The sequence below is a fragment of the Xyrauchen texanus genome, chromosome 16, assembly GCF_025860055.1.
Source record: "Xyrauchen texanus isolate HMW12.3.18 chromosome 16, RBS_HiC_50CHRs, whole genome shotgun sequence".
Lineage (NCBI taxonomy): Eukaryota > Metazoa > Chordata > Actinopteri > Cypriniformes > Catostomidae > Xyrauchen > Xyrauchen texanus.
The window spans coordinates 30,331,183-30,355,354 of NC_068291.1; the positions used below are offsets into that span (position 1 = coordinate 30,331,183).

The window sequence follows — 24,172 nt, forward strand, 5'->3', positions numbered from 1 at the left end:
GCACACTGGCTCTTTCAGACCACAGCTGCACTGTCCCAGGGCTTGATTTCCATTTATCGATCGACTGGATGCTAACTGTAGCACTAATCAATGGAGACATTTCTATGAACTGCTGGCAGCAGTACATGAGCAAGAACGAGAGGAGAGATGGAAAAGAGGAGAGCCTGTACTCAGATCAATATTACAGGGGAAAACAGCTCCCTTGCCTATTATACAGAGAGGTATGATGGAAAGAGATTGAGAGAGAGAGACTGGGTTGAGATGGGAGCAGATAATTACTGCAGGGAAATCAGGATGGGAATGTTGCAAATGCCTGATGGCGTGTGTCTGTATTGCTATATGACAAAATATTCTGTGAAAAGGATATATTTAATTCAGTTTCTTTGTATAGCGCTTTTCACAATACATATAGTTCCAAAATGGAGCATAATGACATCCAGAAATTATAGGTGATCTGTTCCATCTTTAATCCAATTTGCTGCTTTAAATGTAACCGAATTTCCTGCAATTGGCATTGGGACTGAAATCTAAACTGACTAAAAGAATGAAGGGGGGAGAAAAGGAGCACTAAGAAAGAAGCTTAATTAAAGAGAAAACACAGGAAGACTCACCTGTAAAAAGCTAGAAGTCTGAGGATTCCACTTCTCCTCGGGACGTCCGTGCCAGGTGTTTAGGATACTTAAACACACCTGGGCGTCACAGATGGAATGAAAGAATGAACGGAGAGATCAGAATAAGAGAGTCAGATGAACAGGAAACAATATAATAATAATCCAACAAAACCACTATTGAAAGTCTAACGCTGGGTTCACACATCCTCCGTGAGTGGCACGTTTTCGTTTCGGCACCCATATTAACAGATTACACCATTCCCACTACAAGCATGAGTCGTGAGGTGACGCGTCCCAGAAGCGGCAGTGAGTTTTGCAGTTGAGCCTATTTTTGCCACGTGGCTCACACAGAGCTCAGCGGCTCTGGTGCTGTAGAACACTATAATAATCAGGAGATTATATTAAAGGCATAAAAGTAAATCAAAATTATTCAAACCGAACCTGTAGTACAATTCAATTTATATGTCTGCATGCAAGCAAACTCAGAAGAATTCATAAACTGCCAGACCTTTTGCATTTCTGTGTATATAGGCGTACAGTATAGACACAACATTAACCAATCACAATCAAGTGTGCTGATAAGGATGAAGTGCACGTGACTCCTGCTGTTGTCCTTGAATCAGCAATAACCTCATCTTATGACCTCATTAAATAAAACATTTGACATAGAATGACCCCATAGATAACTTTATTTTATGCGCAGAGGTGCTGCTGCTTCTTGTGGTAGAGACGCGGCCAATGCGAACGTCCAACACGACCGCCCCGCTCATGAGCCGCTCGCACCTCACTCACGCTCCGCTCGCAGAGGATGTGTACATCCAGCGTAACAAGTCATTGGTGTTTATTGATGCAGACATAATGCTTACCTTTCCATCATTGTAGAGGTTTGGATTGAAGCGGACGCTGTGGCCACCGGTGGTCTCCAGATTAACCAGAGGAGGGGAGTTTGGGTAATCTTGAGGGAAGTAGACGTCAAATTCAAAACAGCCATTGGCGTATGGTGTGTCTGCAGGACCTGTTATCAATACCTAAAACAACAAGAATGAAAATATGTTGAAACACAGCAATTAACCAAAATCACAAGATGACAAACATTCAGCTATACATGAAACATCAAATTTAAGAGCAGAGACAGAAGAACATGAAACTGGAGAGAGATATAATGAGGATGTTTTACTGCTAACGCTTCTCGAGATGGCATTTTGGTCATTTTGTCTACTTGAGTGCTCGACAGATACTTGGTACTGTCACCTCATTTTATGAATTGTTGATCTACGTACATATGTGACAACTGGATATTGCATTGTGTTCACTGCTTGATCAGACTGATACACAAGACTGATTTCACTGCCTCAGTGGTAAAGACGCTGGCTACCACCCCTGGTGTTTGCGAGTTCGAACCCCAGGGCATGCTGAGTGACTCCAGCCAGGTCTCCTAAGCAACCAAATTGGCCAGGTTGCTAGGACGGGTAGAGTCACACGGGATAACCTCCTCGTGACCGCTATAATGTGGTTCGCTCTCGGTGGGGCACGTTGGTTGTGTGTAGATTGCCGCGGTGGATGGTGTGGGCTTCCACACGCACCATGTCTCTGTGGTAACACGCTCAACGAGCCACGTGATCAGATGTGCGGGTTGACGTCTCAGACACGAAGGCAGCTGAGATTCGTCCTCTGCCACCCGGATTGAGGGGAGTCACTACACCACCACGAGGACGAGCAAATTGGGAATTGGACATTCCAAATTCGCAGAAAAATAAAAAAGTAAAAAATAGTTCAACTTTTAAAAACTTGGCTTAAGACTCCTGCATTATGTTCAATTCAGTTGCGTTCCATCTAGCCATTTTGTAATGGAAGAACGTGCTAAGTAAATCCTCTTATCTGCTTTAAACAAAGCACTGTTTAAAGCTTAGCACTGTTGCAGTCATTTTTGATTTTTTTACCCAAATTGCTGTCTGATGAATTCGATCAGAAGGTACCACCTAACAACCTTTTTGGCACGTTTGCATTTATTTGTTATATGACAAATAATGTCATGGGTAACAATGTTTTTAAATAAAACAATAACGCAAGTACAGTTATAAAAAGTCACGGAATTATTGTTTTTTTTACAATTGATTATTACCGTTACTTCAGAGCAATCAAGCCCATCCCAACCTTCTTCCATTCCCATTCCGAGAGAGAGAGAGAGAGAGAGAGAGAGAGAGAGAGAGAGAGAGGGCATCCAGTGAAGCTATGGTCTCTCCACTGCAGGTGGTAAAGCTTCACTCAGGCGTTAAGACTGTTTTGACATGACTATTCAAATGCAACACCAAACACACACAGAGCTGTGCTCACACACACACAGGTTAAATCTGTAAAGCAAAGTTTTCTATTAATGTCCATTAAGATTGTATGAAGCATGCAGAAGCTGATAATAGAGGAACATGAGAGATGCTGCCCTGCTGTTAGGGGTCAGTGTAAGCAGATGTCGCAGTGAGTGTCCAGTCTTGACTGGGGCTCTGCCTGTGGTCTGGCCTATCCGAGACACAAAGCTGAGGCCTGACACACTGACATTTACACACTACAAGAGGTTCGCAGGTCAAAGGCAGCTCTCAAATGTCATAGGGAAGAGTGTGAGCACTCAAATGTGTATTCGAGACCACAGGAGAGTGGAGTGTAATAGTTTCGCTGCAGTTGTTTCATGCATTACAGTTTGAAAGGTTAATTTTGACACAGAAACAACAGTTTCTGAATCAGTTATGTCATGCTTTCATAATAATTCTGATTCATTTTAGCAAATCAGTTTGTTCAAATGGTTCATTTTAGTGCTGCACAATTAATCATATCGCAATCGCGATGTCAGCCTGTGCGATTATATGGCGGCAAATGCTGCAATTTTATTAAATAAATAAGTGCATGTGTGGACGTGACAGCCCATTCTCTCTGAGAACTGTTTGCCCATTTTCTACACCGCTAATAAAAAGATGACCAGTCAGTCTCAGTTTAGGGAGTGGCACGTGTGGACCCCGCGCACGACAGCACCAAACGGTGTCCATCCATCTAAATTCAAATAGTCCATGTATGCCTATGAGAGCCCCCGCAGCTGTTACATGAGAGCAGCAGATGTCCTATTCCCTCCAATGTCCAGGAAAAACTACTCCAAAAAACTGATTCCAGCCAATAGAAGGCATAAGAACAAAGAATGTGCAGATTCATCAACAACACTGTCCCAAAGGAGTGGTACTACACAAAACAAACTCCAGCCGCTAGGCGGAACCAGCACAAAAAGAAACAAAAAAGGTGCTCAGTTTCCTCGGACGGTCAAGTGAATGTTCAGTGAGTCAGGCTCACTCGGCTGCAACGCGAGCACCACACAAAGACTTACTCATTCCATTGACTTTATGAAGAACAATGCATGTTGGGGACATGTAAATACTTTACGGCCATCCTTAGCATCTATTCTCAATTTGGCCAGAAACATCAGTGCAAAAGCAACCCTCCGTTGATGCAAGAGTTTGTTGAAAGTGTTACTACACAAAACAAACTCCAGCCGCAAGGTGGAACCAGCACAAAAAGAAACAAAAAAGGCGGCCAGTTTCCTCGGACAGTCAAGTGAATGTTCAGTGAGTCACGCTCACTCGGCTGCAAAGTGAGAGTCACACAATGACCTACTTATTACATTGACTTTATAAAGGACATCACATGCTGTGGGCATGTAAATATTTTGTGGCCATCCTTAGTATATATTCTCAATTTGACCGGGATCATCAGTGCAAAAGCGACCTTCCGTTGATGTAAGAGTTTATTGCACGTTTCTCTCTTGTCGAATTTGCGAAGTCTGGGAACAAGAAAATGCTGTGGTTTTTCCTTTACTCACCTTGCATAACACAAGATCTTTATCGGATGATCTCAGAAATCTTGCCAGAACTGATCAGGGCCTGTCATCCTCCACGGATCGCCGAGCCGGAACCCTGTGAGCTCGCTTGATTTCCAGTTTATGGCCGGTTATGTCAAGCAGACTCAGAAAGAGCCCATCCAGAAATTCCACCATATTATGACCCTCTGCTCATTCAGGAATTCCAACAATTCGGACGTTGTTTTGCCGGTTATGATTCTCAAGGTCTTCCAACTTTTCCCAAACATGTTCCAAGTCCACCTTGATACAGGTTAGCAGCTTGTTTCCTCTCCGATGACTCCAGATAATAGGTCAGTTTCTCAACATCCGCCACTCTAGTAACCAACTCAGTGAATTTAGTCTCCATGGCAGTGATCGATCGGCGTATTACAGCAAGATACTCCAAGTCAGCAATGACCTTCATCAGCATTACTGACATGTTCACAGTTGATGCTGAATCTTTCACCGCACCATCCAAATTGAGTCCCTGTTCCAAGGCCTGTTGCTCTGGGGCTTCAACTTGAGCACTTAAGTGTTTTTAAATGTCTCCAGAGCCTTTTTAATTATTTGTCTTCATAGAGCAGTTATAGAAAGGGGTGTATCGAATCTCACTGGGTTATGACACAAAAAGTATTAAAACTAGCAAAGTGCGCATAGCTTGCCGTTCACACGTCTGAACCTCACATGGTGCCACGCAACTTGATAAGCTTATTTCTAATACATTATTAATGTGGAACACATAAATCATGGCCTGTAACAAGTCATTGTGAAGGAAAAATCTGAGGTGCTGAGTGTATGACTTGTAACAATGAAAAATATAGAGATTATTTTTCATTTGTTGAGCAGAAAATTGTTTTAGAAAGTAACTTAAAAGTACAGCAATTAGTAATTTGATAACATTTTCAATGAACTAGTAAAGTAATATGATTTTAATCTTAAGATAAATAAATAGTAATTTGTAGTGGATTACTATTTTTAAGTAACTTACACAACACTGACTAATACTAGTGTAATTATTGTATGGATGCTTGTCACTTGTATCGATTTAATCAGAACACCACAGAAACATTCTGGTCCAAAATTATTCATTCTTTATCCAAATACATGAGATTCAGTAGAATTAAAATACAGAAGGTGTTTGTTCATACCTTCATGATGTCGAGACGTTCTTCATCGCAGCGGACAAACACACTTGAGGATGAGGAAAGAGGGAGGGATGTGGAGAGTGTGACGGCCTCTTGCGCTAATCGCCGGGCACGGGCGGCACTGTTGGCGTCACTGGCATTCTTTACCTGTGACAGGTAATGGTAGTTCACCTTAAACACCAGCTTCGAGTCCTCTTCCTCGCATACCATCTCAAAAGTGTCTGTGGGATAGACCATACAAACATACACTCTGTTCACAATAAAGTACAATCAGCCTGTGTATGGTGGCTCAAGAAAAATCAGATCCACCTAAAAAAACTAAATCAGTTTATCAAGTCCTCCAGAAACTAATGTATTCTATGTGTACCAGTGCAGAGATGACTTCAGTTTTCTGAGATCTGGATAAATCAGTTTTGGCAGAACAAAACCCTCATCATCAATCAGAACAAAGACAGATGAGAATTGACAGCCAGAAAAGCCATTCTACCAGCACAAAGATAACTAAATCCTCTTTCACTAAAATTTCACAACCCCCTCTGGATTCCTTGATGCTCCTTCACATATTTTGTTCACTATGAGGAAACAAAGGCTCTGCCTATTAATTTAACTATGTTATGTTACTATACACTCACTTAGCACTTTATTAGGAACACTATGGTCCTAATAAAGTGTACAACATGGTATTCTGCCGTTGTAGCCCATCAGCTTCAAGGTTCAACGTGTTGTGCATTCTGAGATGCTATTCTGCACACTAGAATTATACAGAGTGGTTATCGGAGTTATCGTTGCCTTTCTGTCAGCTCGAACCAGTCTGGCCATTCTCCGTTGACCTCTTTCATCAACGAGGTGTTTCAGTCTGCACAACTGCCACTCACTGGATGTTTTTTGCACCATTCTGAGTAAACTCTAGAGCAGGGGTGCCCACACTTTTTTGTGTGATCTACTTTTAAATGACCAACTCAATAATATCTACCAACTAAAAAAACAGTTTCATTTAAAACAAGAAAATGCTTGTTGGGACTACTACATGTATCCCTACATGGAATTCATCTTCTAATTGATAAAAAAAATATATAATAATGTTCAATGTTGAGATCATTCAGTTTTAAAACTAAACCCAAAACACCTACAGCACAATAGATTACAATAGCCAGGGCATTTACCTTATTCTGATGACGAGTAAATATTGACCAGGCGAGGTTTTGTTTATTTGGTTGCCATGACAAATTGCGAAATTGCGATGCTACTGCCGGATTAGGCAAAACTGTCTGATTCCATTCAGTTTTGCCTAATCCGGGCAGTAGTATCGCAATTTTGCGCTATGTTCTCAGAAGTCCTTGGAAGGCGCATATGCGCAAACCTAGTTGTCATGGCAACTGAATAAACAAAACATTGCCTGGTCAATATTTACTCGTCAAGTGCAAGTCAGACAGAAACTAAAAGATGGAAAGACATTATATTTATTTTTATAAAAATTTAACGAAAGTACATTTTAATTTTTTGCGATCTACCAGCATTGCCTTTGCGATCGACTGGTAGATCGCGATCGACGTATTGGGCACCCCTGCTCTAGAGACTGTTGTGCGTGAAAATCCCAGGAGATCAACGGTTACAGAAATACTCAAACCAGCCCGTCTGGCATCAACAATCATGCCATGGTCGAAACAACTGAGATTACATTTTTCCCCATTCTGATGGTTGATGTGAACATTAACTGACCTGTATCTGATTGATTTGATGATTTTATGCATTGCAATGCTGCCACACAATTGGCTGATTAGATAATCACATTAATAAGTAGGTGTCAAGGTGTTCCTAATAAAGTGCTCCGTGATCTAGTTTAATTATTCTGATGATTTTTGACCATTTTGAGATTCTATAAGTGTGCCTACCAAAGTATAGACAAAGCTGTCTATACTGAGCTCTTCATCACTACTCTTGCAGTGTAGATTGTTGATTATAATGGGAGCGATCTAGTTTTTTCACGTCAGGTCAAGCTCTCAAGTCCATTCACTTTTTGGGTGGATTTTGAGTAAATGTCAAACAAAATAAAACATTTGTTTAATTTGAACAATATCACCATTATATTGACCATCTAAATGGAATATGTGGCAGCAGAAAGCTGAGAACTGATGAGATTTCAGCTGTCAATAAGTGTAATGCTCTCTGATTGTTAGCAGATTCCCCTAATCATTGCAAAAATATGCAAATACTGTCTGAGGCTGGACATTGCCCAAACTGCTCTCTTGATATCGGTGTCGGTAACTATATGCGTTGCCTACCCACAATAAGAACTTGTAGTGCAAGACTCACCAAACTGTAGTTTCTTCATTGCTGCTGTAAATTTCTCCTCCATTGAACACAAGATGGACAGCGGTTTGGGCCTTGTTGCTGCCTTCTTTGAGCACACTGCCATCTTCCTCTCTGAAAAATAGAAGACGCAAACAAATTCTTCAAGGGACTTAGTGCGTGTTTCACAGTAGCCTGTGGATGTATTTGAGTAGGTCACATCTTCATTCCTCTCATCTCTATACAGCAAACACCCCTGTATGGGACACTCAAGTCACCTGGATGACCTATTTGTTGTTCTGCTGGCAGTCATACAGAGAACACAAGGCTTGAAAAAACCTTTAAAGACAAATGTATCTTTAACAACCAGCTACATAGGGGATGAGAAAAGAAATGTAATGATTCCATTTCCTTAACCATAACCCATAAAGAGTATAACGGTAAACCTGAAAATTTATTAATTGCTATTTTCCAACATATTAGGGCAAACATAACACATTTGAATGTTTTTTTTTTTTCAAATATTTTGCTTTTGTTTTCAATTTTAAAGCTCGCAAAAATCATCGAAAGCACAGCAACTTTTGCCTTTCGTCAGCTGCCTTCACATGCCTCAAAATGCTGCCATGATTCTTTAGATGATAAGTAGAGTTGATGCCAGACTATATATACACACACACACACACACACACACACACACACACACACACACACACACAGAGTCACATGTTCGAAGTACACCCTTTTCAATATTTTTCCCAGAAAATTGGCAGACTCAAGGTTAAATAATGCATACATTCAAGAACCGTTAACAGATCCAAACGTCATGAAAATAATTATGTTGTAGATTTGGAATGCATAGAAAAGTTCTGAGAACCGGAATAAGATTCCCAACCCTACTTCCACTTTGTGACTTGAGTTAAAGATTGTCAATGAGATATGTTTGACAGCAAATTTGTTACCTTGATAAATTATAAGCATGAAAAGTCATGTTGTTACACAAATGAGTTGCTACATTCCTGTTCCCCAGTTTAGATTACCATTCAGAGCCCGTCAGACAAATGACAACGACACCAGCAGACCATTTCCACGCCACTAAGGCATTAGACTGGCAGATGGAGGCTGTTAGAGCTACCACACAATTAACTCCCTATATTTAGGAGCTTTATGGCATTTTTGTCCATTCCGCTCATCTGCAGTGGGTGTGGACAAGGGTCCCTCCCACCAACACACATGCACCAATCTGCCAATCAAATTACCTGAGTGTTTAACAGGCTGATAATGGCTATGGCTTTGGCTACGAGCCACATTAAATCCCACCAACACAGATTCGTGAGCAATACTGATGGCTGTGGAAAATTTCGGCTCGATATTCAACTACAGAAACTGCTTTTGACCTATCATACACTCAGACAGGGCTGTCTCTGGCATTTTTAAAAAAGACAGAGTACTAATTAAGCAGTTAAACAGGGTAGTAAGTGTAATGTATCGCTGCTCTTATCATATGGATTTTCCTCATGGATAGTGACAGCAGCATTGATCCACTTCATCATGTTTAACACCCCCTTCATTCACTCATCTCTGAGAGACTGAGAGGGTGAGACACCAAAAGGAGGATGACACACCAAAAGGAGGATGACAGAGAGAGCGTTATTATATGCGGAGGGGGAGAATGAATGTATTGTTGTGGTTCCATTCAATAACTACAAAAAGCGCAGGAGATTCCCAAAAAGGTTTTTGACACATTCCATGAATAAGGTGAAAAAGTGCCTGAAGGGCTTTAAAAAAAAAGAAAAGACATTTTAGAGAAATAATAAAAAAAAAAAAACTGTGGAAGTGTGAGTAACAGAGTTGCAAGTAGGGATGTGTACAAGTTAACGATTAATCGAGTACTCGCTCAGCTTTAAATATTGAACTAGTAAAATCACTACTCGAATAATGCAATTTGATTTTCCTTTGTGCCTGCCGTGGGCAACAATAAATCTGCTTCTCTCACCTAAATATTGCCGGTAGTCATTATTTAAAGTGTTTGTATCACTACAGTTTGGAATGTATTTTTCTATGTGTGAGTGCAAATGTTTTTTTTTATCTAGATCGTGTCGTTTATGCATAGTGCTAATTTTCAAAAGTTGAAGGCTGAATTTAAATTCTAAAGTTTAAGTAGTAAATTACATATTTTTTACGTGTTAAGTATTCAAGTACAAAATTACTCTTAAATGCCCATCCCTAGTTGCAAGTAACAACTAGGGTAGTTTGGCACCAAATGTTGGTTTGTTGTTATTGATAAACTTTTACTTCCCATACATTAAAGGAAAAATAAAATTATGATTTTTTCTTAAAATTACTTGGTAACATTTGTGATTTGTGCCTCTAATACACACAAACGTGGGACACCAAAGTGTACCATTATCATAAAGAGTGCATTTTAGTTGTCAGAGCTTTGCTCTTTCCAACCCCTACCTCATGGTGGAAAAAAGGGAATTAGTGAAAAGTTTCTCTTGTAGGTCTAAATTTTCCTTTGATTTTCCCAGGTGGAACAGCCAGAGAGTCTCTGCTTGCCAATGTTAATAAATGGCACAATGGACTTGACTTCTTCGAATAGCTTAGAACACTAGGCTTTGGAATTGAGTGGGTCATCTCTTCTTTTCCGAGGTCAGAGTAGCAGAACTAAAAGTTCATAATACAATCCCCCTCTTTGACAATACACTGCATGAGACAGGCTGCATTATTTTGCTGGCATGACTAAAGCAGCCAGTTTCAATTCATGGAGGAATGGAGTTACATCTTAAAGAATCAACAAGACATAGTTTACTTTTTGTCTTCGACAAATAAAACTGTTAAAGCAGACCCTCCATTTACAACACCTTGGAGAAAATGATAAGGCTTTATCAGTGTCTAAGAGCCGGGCTTCTCTGGTGCAGGTCTTGCTGCAGAGCTGTTTTTCTTTGTCTTATTTTGTCAGGGCAAACAAGTCATTGTGTGTCCCCTGGGGCCCTCAGACAAAAAAGAATGTTTTCACCCTGTAAAGTGCACACCATCTCTCTCCTGACTGACCACTATCCATCCAGCACTGCCCTGCTTTCAAATCTATTAGTTTAAAGTCTCAAGGCACACAAGAAATCATGACCTATATATATATATATATATATATATATATATATACATATATACATATATATATATATATACACATATATATATATATATACATATATATATATATATATATATATATATATATACATATATACATATATATATACATATATACATATATATACACACATATACTTCTATTTATATATAAGTATACACACAGTCCAGGACTTCAATGATGCAGCAAGCAGTTCTTTAAGCTCAACAAGTGTCTTACAGCCTAATGAAGGTTTGCCAAGCATCTGTGTATGCTGATCAAGGCCTGAAAAACATTACCAAGTATAAGACACCTCCCCCTCGCTCTGTAGCGAATCAACAAATGGCTGATGAACTGAATGTGCTTTACTACAGGTTTGAAAAGACCAGTTTCACACCACTCCCCTGCTCTGATCTTCACTTCACACACACAAACCCCCCTCCTCCCCCTCCTGCTACTCAACCTGCACTTATGATCTGTGAGGAGGATGTGTACCAGGTCTTCCAGAAACAAAAGACTAGGAATGTTTAAAGTCCAGATGGTGTTGGGCTGACCAACTGGCCCCCATCTTCACACAGCTCTTCAATAGATTACTGGAGCAGTGTGAAGTCCCCTGCTGCTTTAAATGCTCCACCATCATTCCGGTCCCCAAAACAAAATCACAGGACTTAATGACTACAGACCTGTCGCTCTCTTGTCTGTGGTCATGAAGTAATTTGAGAGACTGGTTTTGGTTATAAATGTTACTACTCCATGATTCCCCAATAAACTCTTCCTAACTTAATATGAAATAATAATTACACATCAAAAAAAAAAATTCCCTAAAAAACAAATCTTATACTTAATGTGATGTGGATGTTCTTCTCACCATGGTTGGCCTGTTGTAGGTTGGTCATGGCTGCATAAACAATCTCTGCAGTCTTCTGAATGTCAGGCACTAACAGGGTCAGGCCCTCTGGCTCAGGGTCGGACGTCTCAGTCTTCATAACTCCTTTACTTTTGTCTTTCTTTGACCTGAAGTGGATAAAGGACAGCAGTTAAATTTTTGTACACAAAATTTGACTCCATGAATTCTTAAAGCTAAATCAAGGGTTTGAATTTGAATGTTTGAATACATGTGAACAGCTGAAATGGTTTCATTGTCTCTTCAAAAAGAATTACACACACATTCAGTGTTGGGTTGAGCTGACCACAACAAAAGCAGGAAAAACAACTGCATGCCCTCAAGAGCTCTCTACCTTTTTATCTCCTCAACTCTGAAACACACACACACACCTTGTCCTGAGAGGTGCTTTTACAAACTGAATGCATCATACGATTCCTATGGCGAAGCACGCACCCTCACCACAAGCATCTCTCATTAAGCAGGAGGTAAGAAAATGAGACAGAGATATAGGAAAGAAGGTGACATGAATGTCACAAATGTCCTTTTCCTGTTGGTGAAATTGTGGACATTAAGACGGACATGACATTCAAGAGAGACTCGGACTAGGCCGAGATTGTCTGTTTCTCTGAGTAACAGCCATTCGCTATAAACCTATAGGTTACTTGCATAACCCCGGTTGTCTGATAGCATTAAGTGATGTGTATCTCTGTGGGATCCCTTCCACATATTCCTCAGAAGCCTATTACATTATGCCAGCCCTTATTGGCTGGCAGACGTGATGCTCGTGTCTGGGAGTGGCTCCGCTTCCCAGTATAAAAGGAGCCACAGCGTCACATCGTTATTGAAAACAAGCACACCTCTTCCTCGCTGCACACAGCAAGGAGGTTGATCTGGTAAGACACCTCACTTAATGTTATCAGAGAACCGGGGTTACATAAATAACCTATAGTTCTCTTTCAAGCATATGTTTTGGTGTCTCACTGTGGTATATCCTAACTCCCGTATTGCACTGTTTTGAAACCTTCTGCCAACCATAAAGACATTAAATTCTGAACAGCATACGCTATCGTCTTTGCAGTAAAATCCAATTTATAGAACCTTGTGTGTCCAGATTGCCGCTTCACAAACATCCTGTATCATAACCCCCTTAAAGAGAGCGAACATTTTTAAATTCCCCTTGTGGAATGTGCACATAAACCAGTTGGGGCCATAAAACCCTTTTTGAAATATGCCAAAGAAATCGCTTCCACTATCCAATGCAAAAGCTGCTGTTTGACGATTGGTTTCCCCATGCACCGGATCGCCCAAGATACAAACAGCTGATCGCTTTCGTTGAACCTCTCAGTCCTTTCTGTGTAAATCCACAGCACACAGACATAATTAATTCAAACTTTGCTGTTCCAATGAAGCAAAAAGAGGAACTGAATGACTTTGGGCATAAATGCAGGGTTTGGACGTAATATAACCCGTGTCCCCTGGCATAAATTGCATGCACAGAGAATTTACTGAGAGCATGAATTTCAATAACATGTTTAGCTGAAGCAACACTAAAAATACCTATGGAAATGAATGGAATAAATTGTCCTTGGGATACGCCCTTGCATCTCAGAAGACCTAGAGACACAAATTTCACATGCTAACAAAACAGATGCCCCATGAAGACATGCTAACGGGGAGTCTACAATGCAAAAAAGTTTTTTATAATTTTTCATAGATCCCTCTGTCTGCCAGAGAAGCCTAAGAAACAGACAGCCTGAGAAGTCTGAATGCACCAGTACATTCATCAGATCATTTATCGTTATTAGGATGAGTTTTGAGATTAAACCACATGCACGGCACTCAGGGCCTCCCGTTGAACATGTTCATCTAACCCCAAAAATTAAATTTTTTTATTTTGCATAAAATATGACTGTCCACAGACCACCTATTTGGTGGCCTTGAAATACACTCACCTAAAGGATTATTAGGAACACCATACTAATACTGTGTTTGACCCCCTTTCGCCTTCAGAACTGCCTTAATTCTACGTGGCATTGATTCAACAAGGTGCTGAAAGCATTCTTTAGAAATGTTGGCTCATATTGATAGGATAGCATCTTGCAGTTGATGGAGATTTGTGGGATGCACATCCAGGGCACGAAGCTCCCGTTCCACCAAATCCCAAAGATGCTCTATTGGGTTGAGATCTGGTGACTGTGGGGGCCATTTTAGTACAGTGAACTCATTGTCATGTTCAAGAAACCAATTTGAAATGATTCGAGCTTTGTGACATGGTGCATTATCCTGCTGGAAGTAGCCATCAGAGGATGGGTACATGGTGGCCATAAAGGGATGGACATGGTCAGAAACAATGCTCAGGTAGGCCGTGGCATTTAAACGATGCCCAATTGGCACTAAGGGGCCTAAAGTGTGCCAAGAAAACATCCCCCACACCATTACACCACCACTACCAGCCTGCACAGTGGTAACAAGGCATGATGGATCCATGTTCTCATTCTGTTTACGCCAAATTCTGACTCTACCATCTGAATGTCTCAACAGAAATCGTGACTCATCAGACCAGGCAACATTTTTCCAGTCTTCAACTGTCCAATTTTGGTGAGCTCCTGCAAATTGTAGCCTCTTTTTCCTATTTGTAGTGGAGATGAGTGGTACCCGGTGGGGTCTTCTGCTGTTGTAGCCCATCCGCCTCAAGGTTGTGCGTGTTGTGGCTTCACAAATGCTTTGCTGCATACCTCGGTTGTAACGAGTGGTTATTTCAGGCAAAGTTGCTCTTCTATCAGCTTGAATCAGTCGGCCCATTCTCCTCTGACCTCTAGCATCAACAGGGCATTTTCGCCTACAGGACTGCCGCATACTGGATGTTCTTCCCTTTTCACACCATTCTTTGTAAACCCTAGAAATGGTTGTGCGTGAAAATCCCAGTAACTGAGCAGATTGTGAAATACTCAGACCGGCCCGTCTGGCACCAACAACCATGCCACGCTCAAAATTGCTTAAATCACATTTCTTTCCCATTCTGACATTCAGTTTGGAGTTCAGGAGATTGTCTTGACCAGGACCACACCCCTAAATGCATTGAAGCAACTGCCATGTGATTGGTTGATTAGATAATTGCATTAATGAGAAATTGAACAGGTGTTCCTAATAATCCTTTAGGTGAGTGTAGATTGCATCCTATGACGATGAGCAAGTCTAAGTCACTAAGAATCTGCACAGTTACAAAATGTGAAGACAAATATCAGTTTTATTCCAAATACACTCATTAGCATTCAAGCAGATTAATGCGAGGAATATCCCGAAAGCGTGTAGCCGCATGGGGTTCTGGAGCAAATAACTAGAAGATAAAACTGTAGATTTTTCACTGGGGAACATTTTTTGAAGACGAGAAAGTTGCTACAGATGTTTTATTTAGTAGACAGTATGTATGGTATGGACAGTATGTATGGATTCAATTGAATCGCTCATGTTGATTACATCAGCAAAGGTCAAGCTACCATGATTTAAACCCTGTATTACGTACCTAAAAAAGTTACCAGCCACTTTGTTTGCCAAAGGCATTTCTTACTTTGTATTGGCACTTGGCGAGTGTTTATTTTTGACCCTGTCTCTCTGTCTCGGAGAGCTTACCTGAGGCGATTAGTGTAGGTGTCCACACAGGTCTTCATCTTGGCCAGGAGCATGCCAACAGAGGTCTGACACTCAGTGCGTTCTTCATCCAGCTCTTCCTCATCAGCATCTCCTGAAAGCGGCAGCAATAAAGGAACCAGACTGGTGCAGGTGGAGATGGCCCTCAGCAGCTCCAACAGAGCACGATACAAGGGGACGTGACGCGCCATGTCCAAAACTGCAGGAGAAAGAGAGATAGACATTATTCACTGAGACAGGACACTAATAAAAGACAAAGTCGATTCCATCTCTTAAATGACGCAAGGACAAAAGGGACAATACAGACAGACACACACACTTAGATTTGCAAGGTTAATAACATTTTTAACAGATGTTTTTAGGGGCATCTTTGGCTCCATAGATTAATAAAATAGGAGTCTTCGCAGAGGAAAAGGAGATTTCATACAAGAGACAGAGTAACTAAGGATCTGCAAAACTACATATTTTCAACACTGACTAGTCGGCAAACTGCCTGAACAACAAGTTGACTAATTGGTCTTAAAGACCCCCTGCATAATTAGGTTGGTTTCAGTTTCACCTGATTTGAGACCCCTATAGTTGACACATTTTTAAAACCAGGACTATCTTGAAAACTTCTGAATGAGTATGGTTGTAGCAGAGGTGCTTTACAGGGAATGAATTTAAAGACCCAACTTTTCTATATGGGATTTTACCATGCAAACTGTAAGAACATTTTTGGATACACTAGATGATCTCACTAATCAACTAATCAGTTGTTGGACAATTCTTCAATTAGTTGACCATCGTGACCCATTTACAGTAGCCTTGCATAACAATTTTACTTTCATGGTAGACCAACAAAATAAGGTCTCAACAGTACCGCTGCTCCTGATATGCACATTATGCAGTCTTCGTAGGGCACCAACTCCCAAGGGGGGAACCAAAAACTCCACCAGCTTTCCTTCCTTGCAAGTTATACTTTATTAAATGACCCGATAGCAGTCACGAAACACAGACAATTGCCTCGCAGCATCTTAATGTTGATAAAAAGTTATTGACAGATGAAATCATTCAAGAAAACCTTTCTGCATAATCAGTTATGATGTACATCGAAAACGGATAATATACTACAGGGGTTTTCAATTAAAGTTCCAAGAGGTCTGTTCTCTACATTTCCTTCCCAGCAAAGGTCTGGATAATAATACGTAGCTTACATGGTGTCAGTAGTCATATGGCTATAAAATTATCTATTATAAAAAAAATTTTTTTTTTGAGTTTTTATAACTCACCATGTTGACAGCAACAGTACTTTTGAAAAAAATAGGTCAAAATAGTCTCTTCAAAACTGGGCAGGAATGAGGACATAAGGGGCCCAGTAGTGGGGTCTGAGGGATCTTCTACCAAAGGATTAAAATATTTAATCAGTCGAGGACACTTGATATGAATATTAAAAGATAAGTTCAACAATTTGTTTAGAAGATGAATGACAGAAGTCCATTTATGTTGAAATATTTTTACATTCAGAATATACAGTATATGTATGGGACATAGGAGGCCTTTTGACTGATAAAAAAAATACTGTATGGGGGTTCAGGGGTGTCCCCTGAGAGAAAATGTATAAAAATGCAAAAGTCTGATTAGACCATTTTAATATTTTCCTTAAAGTGAGAATCTACTAAAAAACAAACAATTTACATAACAGTGAAGCATTCAAATACTGTTTGCTTAATTTAAGTATAAATAGGCTTTCCTTGCTATCCATGCCATGATGACATCTCTAAATAACTTTCACAAAAATAAAACAAAAAAATGCTTATTATTAAAACCAAAAAAAGGCTTCTAACATGATGATTAATGAATCTAAATTTAGATAGAAAAAACATCCTGACACAAACCTGGCTTAGCTGAACCGTAGGAATCATATAACAGACAGATGAAGATAGTTTCACTTTGATTCATTTTTATTTTCTACAGTGTGTTAAGTGAAAGATGGCATTATCTGTAGCGGGGGTCTACGTTACTATTGTTAAAATAACTGCACCTGCAACTAAGTACAATAAATCAGGTTTTATGTGCACCTCATGTCTATAACTGGGAGACAATATTTCTCTCTATTGCTGAACACGCTATTCCCCCTACATGCGCGTATACACGTATGCATACACAATCACTTAGTCAGGTGTCAGATAACAATCACAAAGATTTAGATTAACTTTCTGCTCTTAAGTTTATTCTGTGCACTGTCAAGTGCTTCGTTAGATTTGTCGTGTTGCCGGTCTTGGCAGCAATTATCTTGTCACAAATATTGTATCACACGCTATTGGCATCAAGCCTGGTGAAATGTTGCCACACTTTTGATCTTTTCGACATCTTTTACATTTATGGGGGTTGGGACGCATACACACTACAGCCTCATGTGTGAGCCGTGTCTCTGGGCATAACCGGCGTAAACTAGTGTTTTTCCTTGATGCCTAAACAGCCAATCACCGGCACTTTTAGATTTGGGCACATCTAGCATGCCACATGCTTATCACTGACCTTGACGAGATTAACCCCTTAGGTATCGAAATTTGCTACCAAATGACAAGACACTCGATTGTTTAGAGGCAATTCAGTCGGTGCCTAAAATGTATCGAACTCGATACCCAGCCCTATTTACCAGCCAATAATAAAAAAAAAAGCATTTGCTGTTTTAAACAGCTCATACGGCCCTAAATTTAACACCTCCGCAAACAACATTTAAGACTTCTTGTATTTTATTTAAGATATTTAAGACATTTTAAGGGCCCGCGAGTACCCTTTGAAAAGGAACTTGCATCGTACCTAGTAAGGACACAGTGTAACCGGGGACACTATTTTTCTTCTAAAGTTAAGAAAAAACAATAACCATTAACAAAGCGGCAACCAAGACATGATTTCTTTATTAAAAAATAATTTCAGGTTTGGCCAAAAAACCTATCACTCTCTTTCTGAATGTTGTGAAGACCATCGGTCTTCGAGAGCTTATTGTGTGTGAATGAAGAGATAATCCTTTTGTGGCACCCCAGATATTTAATGCCAGAACGAGGCAGTAAGAAAATAAAGAATGCGTGAGGCAAAGAGAGATTACAGATTGTCTTCAAGCAAAACGATGAAAGTATAATCAGACTCATATTATCAGTGTGCAATAAATGTAAAGAGCAGGACCACTGTGAGTGAGAATAATGTGTTTGGTTTGCTGTTGTGTGTTTTCCTACATATAAGCACAATTTTGTTTGCTTGTCAGGCTATTTGATGTTTGAATTTGCTTGTGTGAAGTTTCAAAGTATGTGTGTTTCTAAGAAAGAGGAATTTCGAAGACTGAAGGAGCATTGTCAAACGGTTTCATTTAAGTGTGCAGCTACTGCAAAGAACAATAGATCAGAGTGTGTTTAGTGTGTGTGTTTGTATCTTCTTAATGTCACGCTATGTTCCTGATTCTCCTCATGCTCTCCTCAGTTCAGACTGTTTCTCCTTGGCTCATCTCATTTACAGACTGATTTACTACATACAAATCCTCTTCTCTGCCCCTCTCTCTCCCGCATCAGACATTCAGCTCAATACTGGATTGGGTGGATAATGAACAATATTAGAGAGAGCAGAGAGGACATATACGTCAGCCCCCTTGCCCTCCATCGCCATACACAAAGAGGAGAGGAAGGAGGACACGACAGAAGCAGTGGAAAAAAGGAAGAGATGAGACAAAACAGAATGAGAGGAGCAAAAAGGAGAAAAATAATGGAGTGGAAAGGCACAGAAAGGAAGAGAGGATAAAATACCATTAAATAAAAAAGGAGAGGTGAGGAAAGACGACAAGATATGGGAAAAAATTAATATAGCTGCAAGCAGCAATGACGGGCCTAAGCACCATGTGTCCATCTAGGATTGAATCTAGGATTTTCAACCTTTGCAATCCTGGAGTTCTTCACAGTCATAAATCAAATGGCCCAAGGTCTCCTCATTGGTCTGAAAGGCCATTACGCAGCCTGACCTCCTGATCTTCCACACAAGATTTAAAGCAGACTTCTCCTTGAAAGGTTTCCAAAAGACCATCAGATTTGCACAACTTGAATACTAAGACATTTCATCTTAATCCAGGAACATTTTACAGTCACAATACTTTACCAATTTAGCCCTCTAAAATGTACAGAATGCATTTAAACCCACAATTTATACAAGACCTAGTCCTGCTAGGTAATTCTGAAACAGATTTGAACTGTGGTAACTTGTATAACTGACAAATTAATGATTATAGCCCGATACATCCATGTTGTATAACCAATTCATTAACCAGTATGTTTTTGTAACCAGGGATTTTCATGTTTTGTTACCTACACGTATAAGATCCATGAAAAAAATGTCATGTTTAGTATGCAAGCATTCACTGGCGTATGCAGAGAAAGCTGATGACAACAAATATCATGTCTCTTGTACCATTCTCAAGATATAAAAGCACATGATTAAATATGCACTATTTTTGAGCGGGAGATTTGTAAGACTCTGGAACAAAGGACCATAAATCAACTGTCGGAAAAGACAGCCCCGTTGACCATGTGACTGAAAAGTCACTTCTGATTGGCGCAGGAGACCTTTGGGGTTGCGGCCAATTTCAGTTAAAATATTTCCAAACAGGAAGAACACACTCTCTTGAGCCTCTTCGTCTCTTCTCTCTTCCTCTCTTCTGCCTGCACGTGCTTCGTCTGGTCGCTCCGCTGACTGCCAGGTCCATGTCATGTGAGGCCCAAGTAAGCTCGGGACTCGACGTCCCAAGAAAGCTCATCACTCTCTACAGTTTAAAAGCTAACCTCATCATTTATACAGACAATAAATTCGACCATACAGAGGTCCAAAACATAGACGGAACGAACATTCGACCAAGCTCCAAGAACCAAGCAACACAAAGAACGCAAGGAAACACCACAAAGACACACAAGTACATCTCCAATATTGTGCTAAAAGTGCTGGTGTATTAATTAAATAATTTGGGTAATCCGATAGCAAATCGATGTAGACTCAAAGAAGGATAAATGGTTCTTAAGGTATTGTCAACAGATTCCATAAAGTTCATTTTCACTGTACTGATAATTTATTTCACATTCCGTCACTCTTTTCACCAAACTGTCTTATGTGTTAGATTAGATTTATGTTTAGAATAGTAATAAAGTTTGTCTGTATTCAAAGATGATTGACTGTGGTATATTTTGATAAATAATTTCATCCCTGTTTCTAAAAGATTTCGCTTCAAAGCTGTACCTAAATACGTGTTAAGTCAATTTTATTTGTATAGCACCTTTCACAACACACGTTTCAAATAATTTCAAAACAGCTTTACAGAAGATCAGGCATTAACAGACAATAATACTGTAATGTCTATAATGTCAATGAATCATCATTGTGTAATTAGATAAAATATGATTGTTAATCGTGTTTAAAAATAAGTAATTAAATAATAATTGTATTAATAACCCCCAGTGAGCAAGCTGAAGGTGACTGTGGTAAGGAACACAAAACTCCATAAGATGTTGATTAATAGAGAAAAATAACCTTGGGAGAAACCAGACTCACTGTGGGGGCCAGTTCCCCTCTGGCTAACATCATGAATATAATGTAAATATTACTTCTGTATGGTTAAAGTCATGGTTTAAAATTATTAAACTAAGTAAGTGTTAAGGGTCAGTGTTTAAACATCGATTTTGTTTGAACAAAAACATGTGATATTTTCAATAAGCCATGAGAATAAAATCACTCCAATAAGTGAATTAATCATAATTCACTTATTAAAGCTAATTCCTTACAGTAGAAATTGTGAGCTGATATAACTAGACGTTTTATTACGATTTCATTGGTGGAGAATAATCTAGTTATTTGTAATTTATCTAATTTATAATGGATGTCGAACGCGACTAATTCCGTTATACATTTCATTACCTAATAAGGTACAATAAGGACAGTTTAATTTAGTTCATTGCTCACATATTTCAAGACCTTAAATTCCCTCCTAAATGTTGCATACCAAATATCATAGTTACTAATCTAAAAGAGGAGAAAAATTTACTTTAACCCACCTTTTTTGTTTTCTCCAATGTGAATGGAGAAGTTCAGTACTTGCGGGTTCAAGCATTCGTGCAACTGCAAACATTAGTAACCACTACAAATGATAATACAAATCTACAAACAAGGCACAGTATAACAGAAAAGGAACATTGTACACAGCACTTTCCATGTAAAAAGATGAAGGTGAAGATGAAGTAAATAGAACAAAAATATATACTTTTGTATATAACAAATTAATCGACAATAAAATAATGATAATTTTAGTTTAAAATAAGTTTAGTTTTTACTCACCTTGTTCATTCTCCCCTGTGCTCATTAAGTGAAAAACATGCCTTTAATATTTTAAAATAGTTATTTTTTTCCCCAATGCCTTTAAAATATTGAATCTACTTGACTAGCATGGCTATCTGGATAAAATGATGGTTCCTTTGATTTAAAAAAAAAAATGTCTAATTATACATAATTATCAAATACCGTGAATAGGAATAATACCATGAATAGGCTGAAAAACATTGAGATATTGTAGAAATATGATCCAGCATTAGTTTACAGTGTGTGTGTGTGTGTGTGTGTGTGTGTGTGTGTGTGTGTGTGTGTGTGTGTGTGAAAATCCTTCACATGAGATCTGGGTAGAGTAGAAAAGACAACATTCAGCGAGTGCACTGAGATGCGCTCCATCAATATTGCAAGAGAACGAGTAATAAAACAAGATGGGCTCTGCTGCATCTCCCTTTCACACATCTGCATCTCTAATACAAATAACACTGAGACTCAAAACAACCATGACCAATGAATCAACAATAGATGCACTAAAGTGACAATCTTACCTACTGACTCACGTGCCACACACACAATGAGAATAAAAGACAGAAGACATTGTGTAAAAGAGAGAATGAAAGGCAAGCAAGTTTTTCAATTATGCTTTTCCAATGAAGCTCTTCAGTGGAGACTTTACAGCTGCTTTGAAACGGTGTATTGTAAAAAGTGCTATATACAAATAAAAAATGATGACTAGAAAAGACTAAGATGTTCAGCTGCTATGAGGAGCTCAAGAAGACTATTGGGGCCTCAACCTATGGGGATCGGTCTACATCTAGACCTCTGCCTAGACATTTGAACCTCAATTTAAACCACACCATTAAGTATCCAAAATTAAGCAAGCATCCGGAGGATATTTTTAATATGTGGCTCAGAGTTTCCACTAGAAAAAAATGGTGCTGGTCACGAGGTTTCGTTTTACGGACATTTTGATGATATGCCGGTCAAATATATCGCCTCTTAATTAGTCAAGTTGAGGAAAACTGGAGGCAGTCTATGTAACTTAAAAATGACATAATCAGGCCGTATAGAACGCAACATATTATTATTAGCTTAAATTTCAAATAGACGAAAAAAAAAAACATGAACGTCCGATTGGCGTCAATCAACGCCAATTGTTTTTTACTGTGGTTTCACACACATTCACTTTTTGAAACATTGAGGCACGGATGTACCTAATACAAATAAATAAAACATCTCCAGTTAACTAGCAGATCATTCATTTAGTCCGTTATTAAATAAGAGATCTAGCGCTAAAATCTGTTGTTTTTGAAATCAAGCTGAGCGCTCGTGTCCGCTGCTATCAGTTGCATGGACGACGCGCTGCGCCGAAGTTGCGCAATCTTCACTAGGACGCAGCGTTTCAATCTATCGCCGTTATGGAGACTCTCTATTAATTCGGTGAAATCACAAAATAAAATGCACACAAACGTGTCCCTGCTTGATATAGACTGTAACCATGCACTGATGAACATAGGCTATTCAGTTTTGATGATAGAGAAAAAACTGCACGAATGCGCGGATTAGAAGCACTGATCTATCTATAATGAGATGTTCCTGATTCACTATCGTCTGGCCTCTGAAAAAAGCTTTTAAAGCTAGTCTGCCTGGGCCTGGCCATATTTGAAACGTCTCACTCAATCGTTCGTTGTTTAGGTCTATATTGCAGCCGTTTTAGGCGTGCGCTTTATTTGAAATGCAGCATGCGATGTTGTTTCATAACTTTCAAACGTAGAGCCTGTTCCTTTATAACATAGCAAGAGATCGGTGTATTTGTGCTTTATACATTTTAGGCTTATTCTGAAATTCAGATTGTGTTAGGGGGACGGGATTATTAGGCAATTTTAATCGGACAATTTGACCGGAGAGATTTAATTTTGTCGGACATTTAATTTTTTTACCGGACAATGTCCGGTAATTACCGGACAATGGAAACCCTGATGTGGCTCTTACAAACAACAGAACTTGTCAACTGGCTAAGGTTAAGTAGCATCAAACTAGCCTTGTCTTATGAGACATGAGGCGGCAATCCGTTTAACCCCAACAGCCCTGGCACACTGAGACCGACTTCAAAATACCACACTTTTTGGATACAATCCTGCTGACTTCAGAGATTAAAAGTGACATTGGTGGCTCCCAGAGTTACTTTAAACATGTGGAGTCAGCCAGCAGACACATTGGTGCCCAGACAATCTGACTGAGGAAACTGCAGTACAT

The 24,172-nt window shown here is 39.5% G+C and overlaps 1 protein-coding gene across 3 annotated transcripts in view; it reads right to left on the minus strand.

The window, feature by feature from the left end:
- Positions 1–24,172, minus strand: part of LOC127656848 (baculoviral IAP repeat-containing protein 6-like) — a 191,222-nt gene that overhangs the window by 23,047 nt on the left and 144,003 nt on the right. For all 3 annotated transcript variants that reach the window (XM_052145341.1, XM_052145340.1, XM_052145342.1), the window contains exons 66-71: positions 15,566–15,782; positions 11,918–12,063; positions 7,944–8,054; positions 5,634–5,851; positions 1,478–1,639; positions 612–689 (exon numbers count right to left, since the gene is read on the minus strand). In XM_052145341.1, coding sequence (XP_052001301.1) covers positions 612–689; positions 1,478–1,639; positions 5,634–5,851; positions 7,944–8,054; positions 11,918–12,063; positions 15,566–15,782 — 932 coding nt within the window. The remainder of the gene's footprint in view (positions 1–611; positions 690–1,477; positions 1,640–5,633; positions 5,852–7,943; positions 8,055–11,917; positions 12,064–15,565; positions 15,783–24,172) is intronic.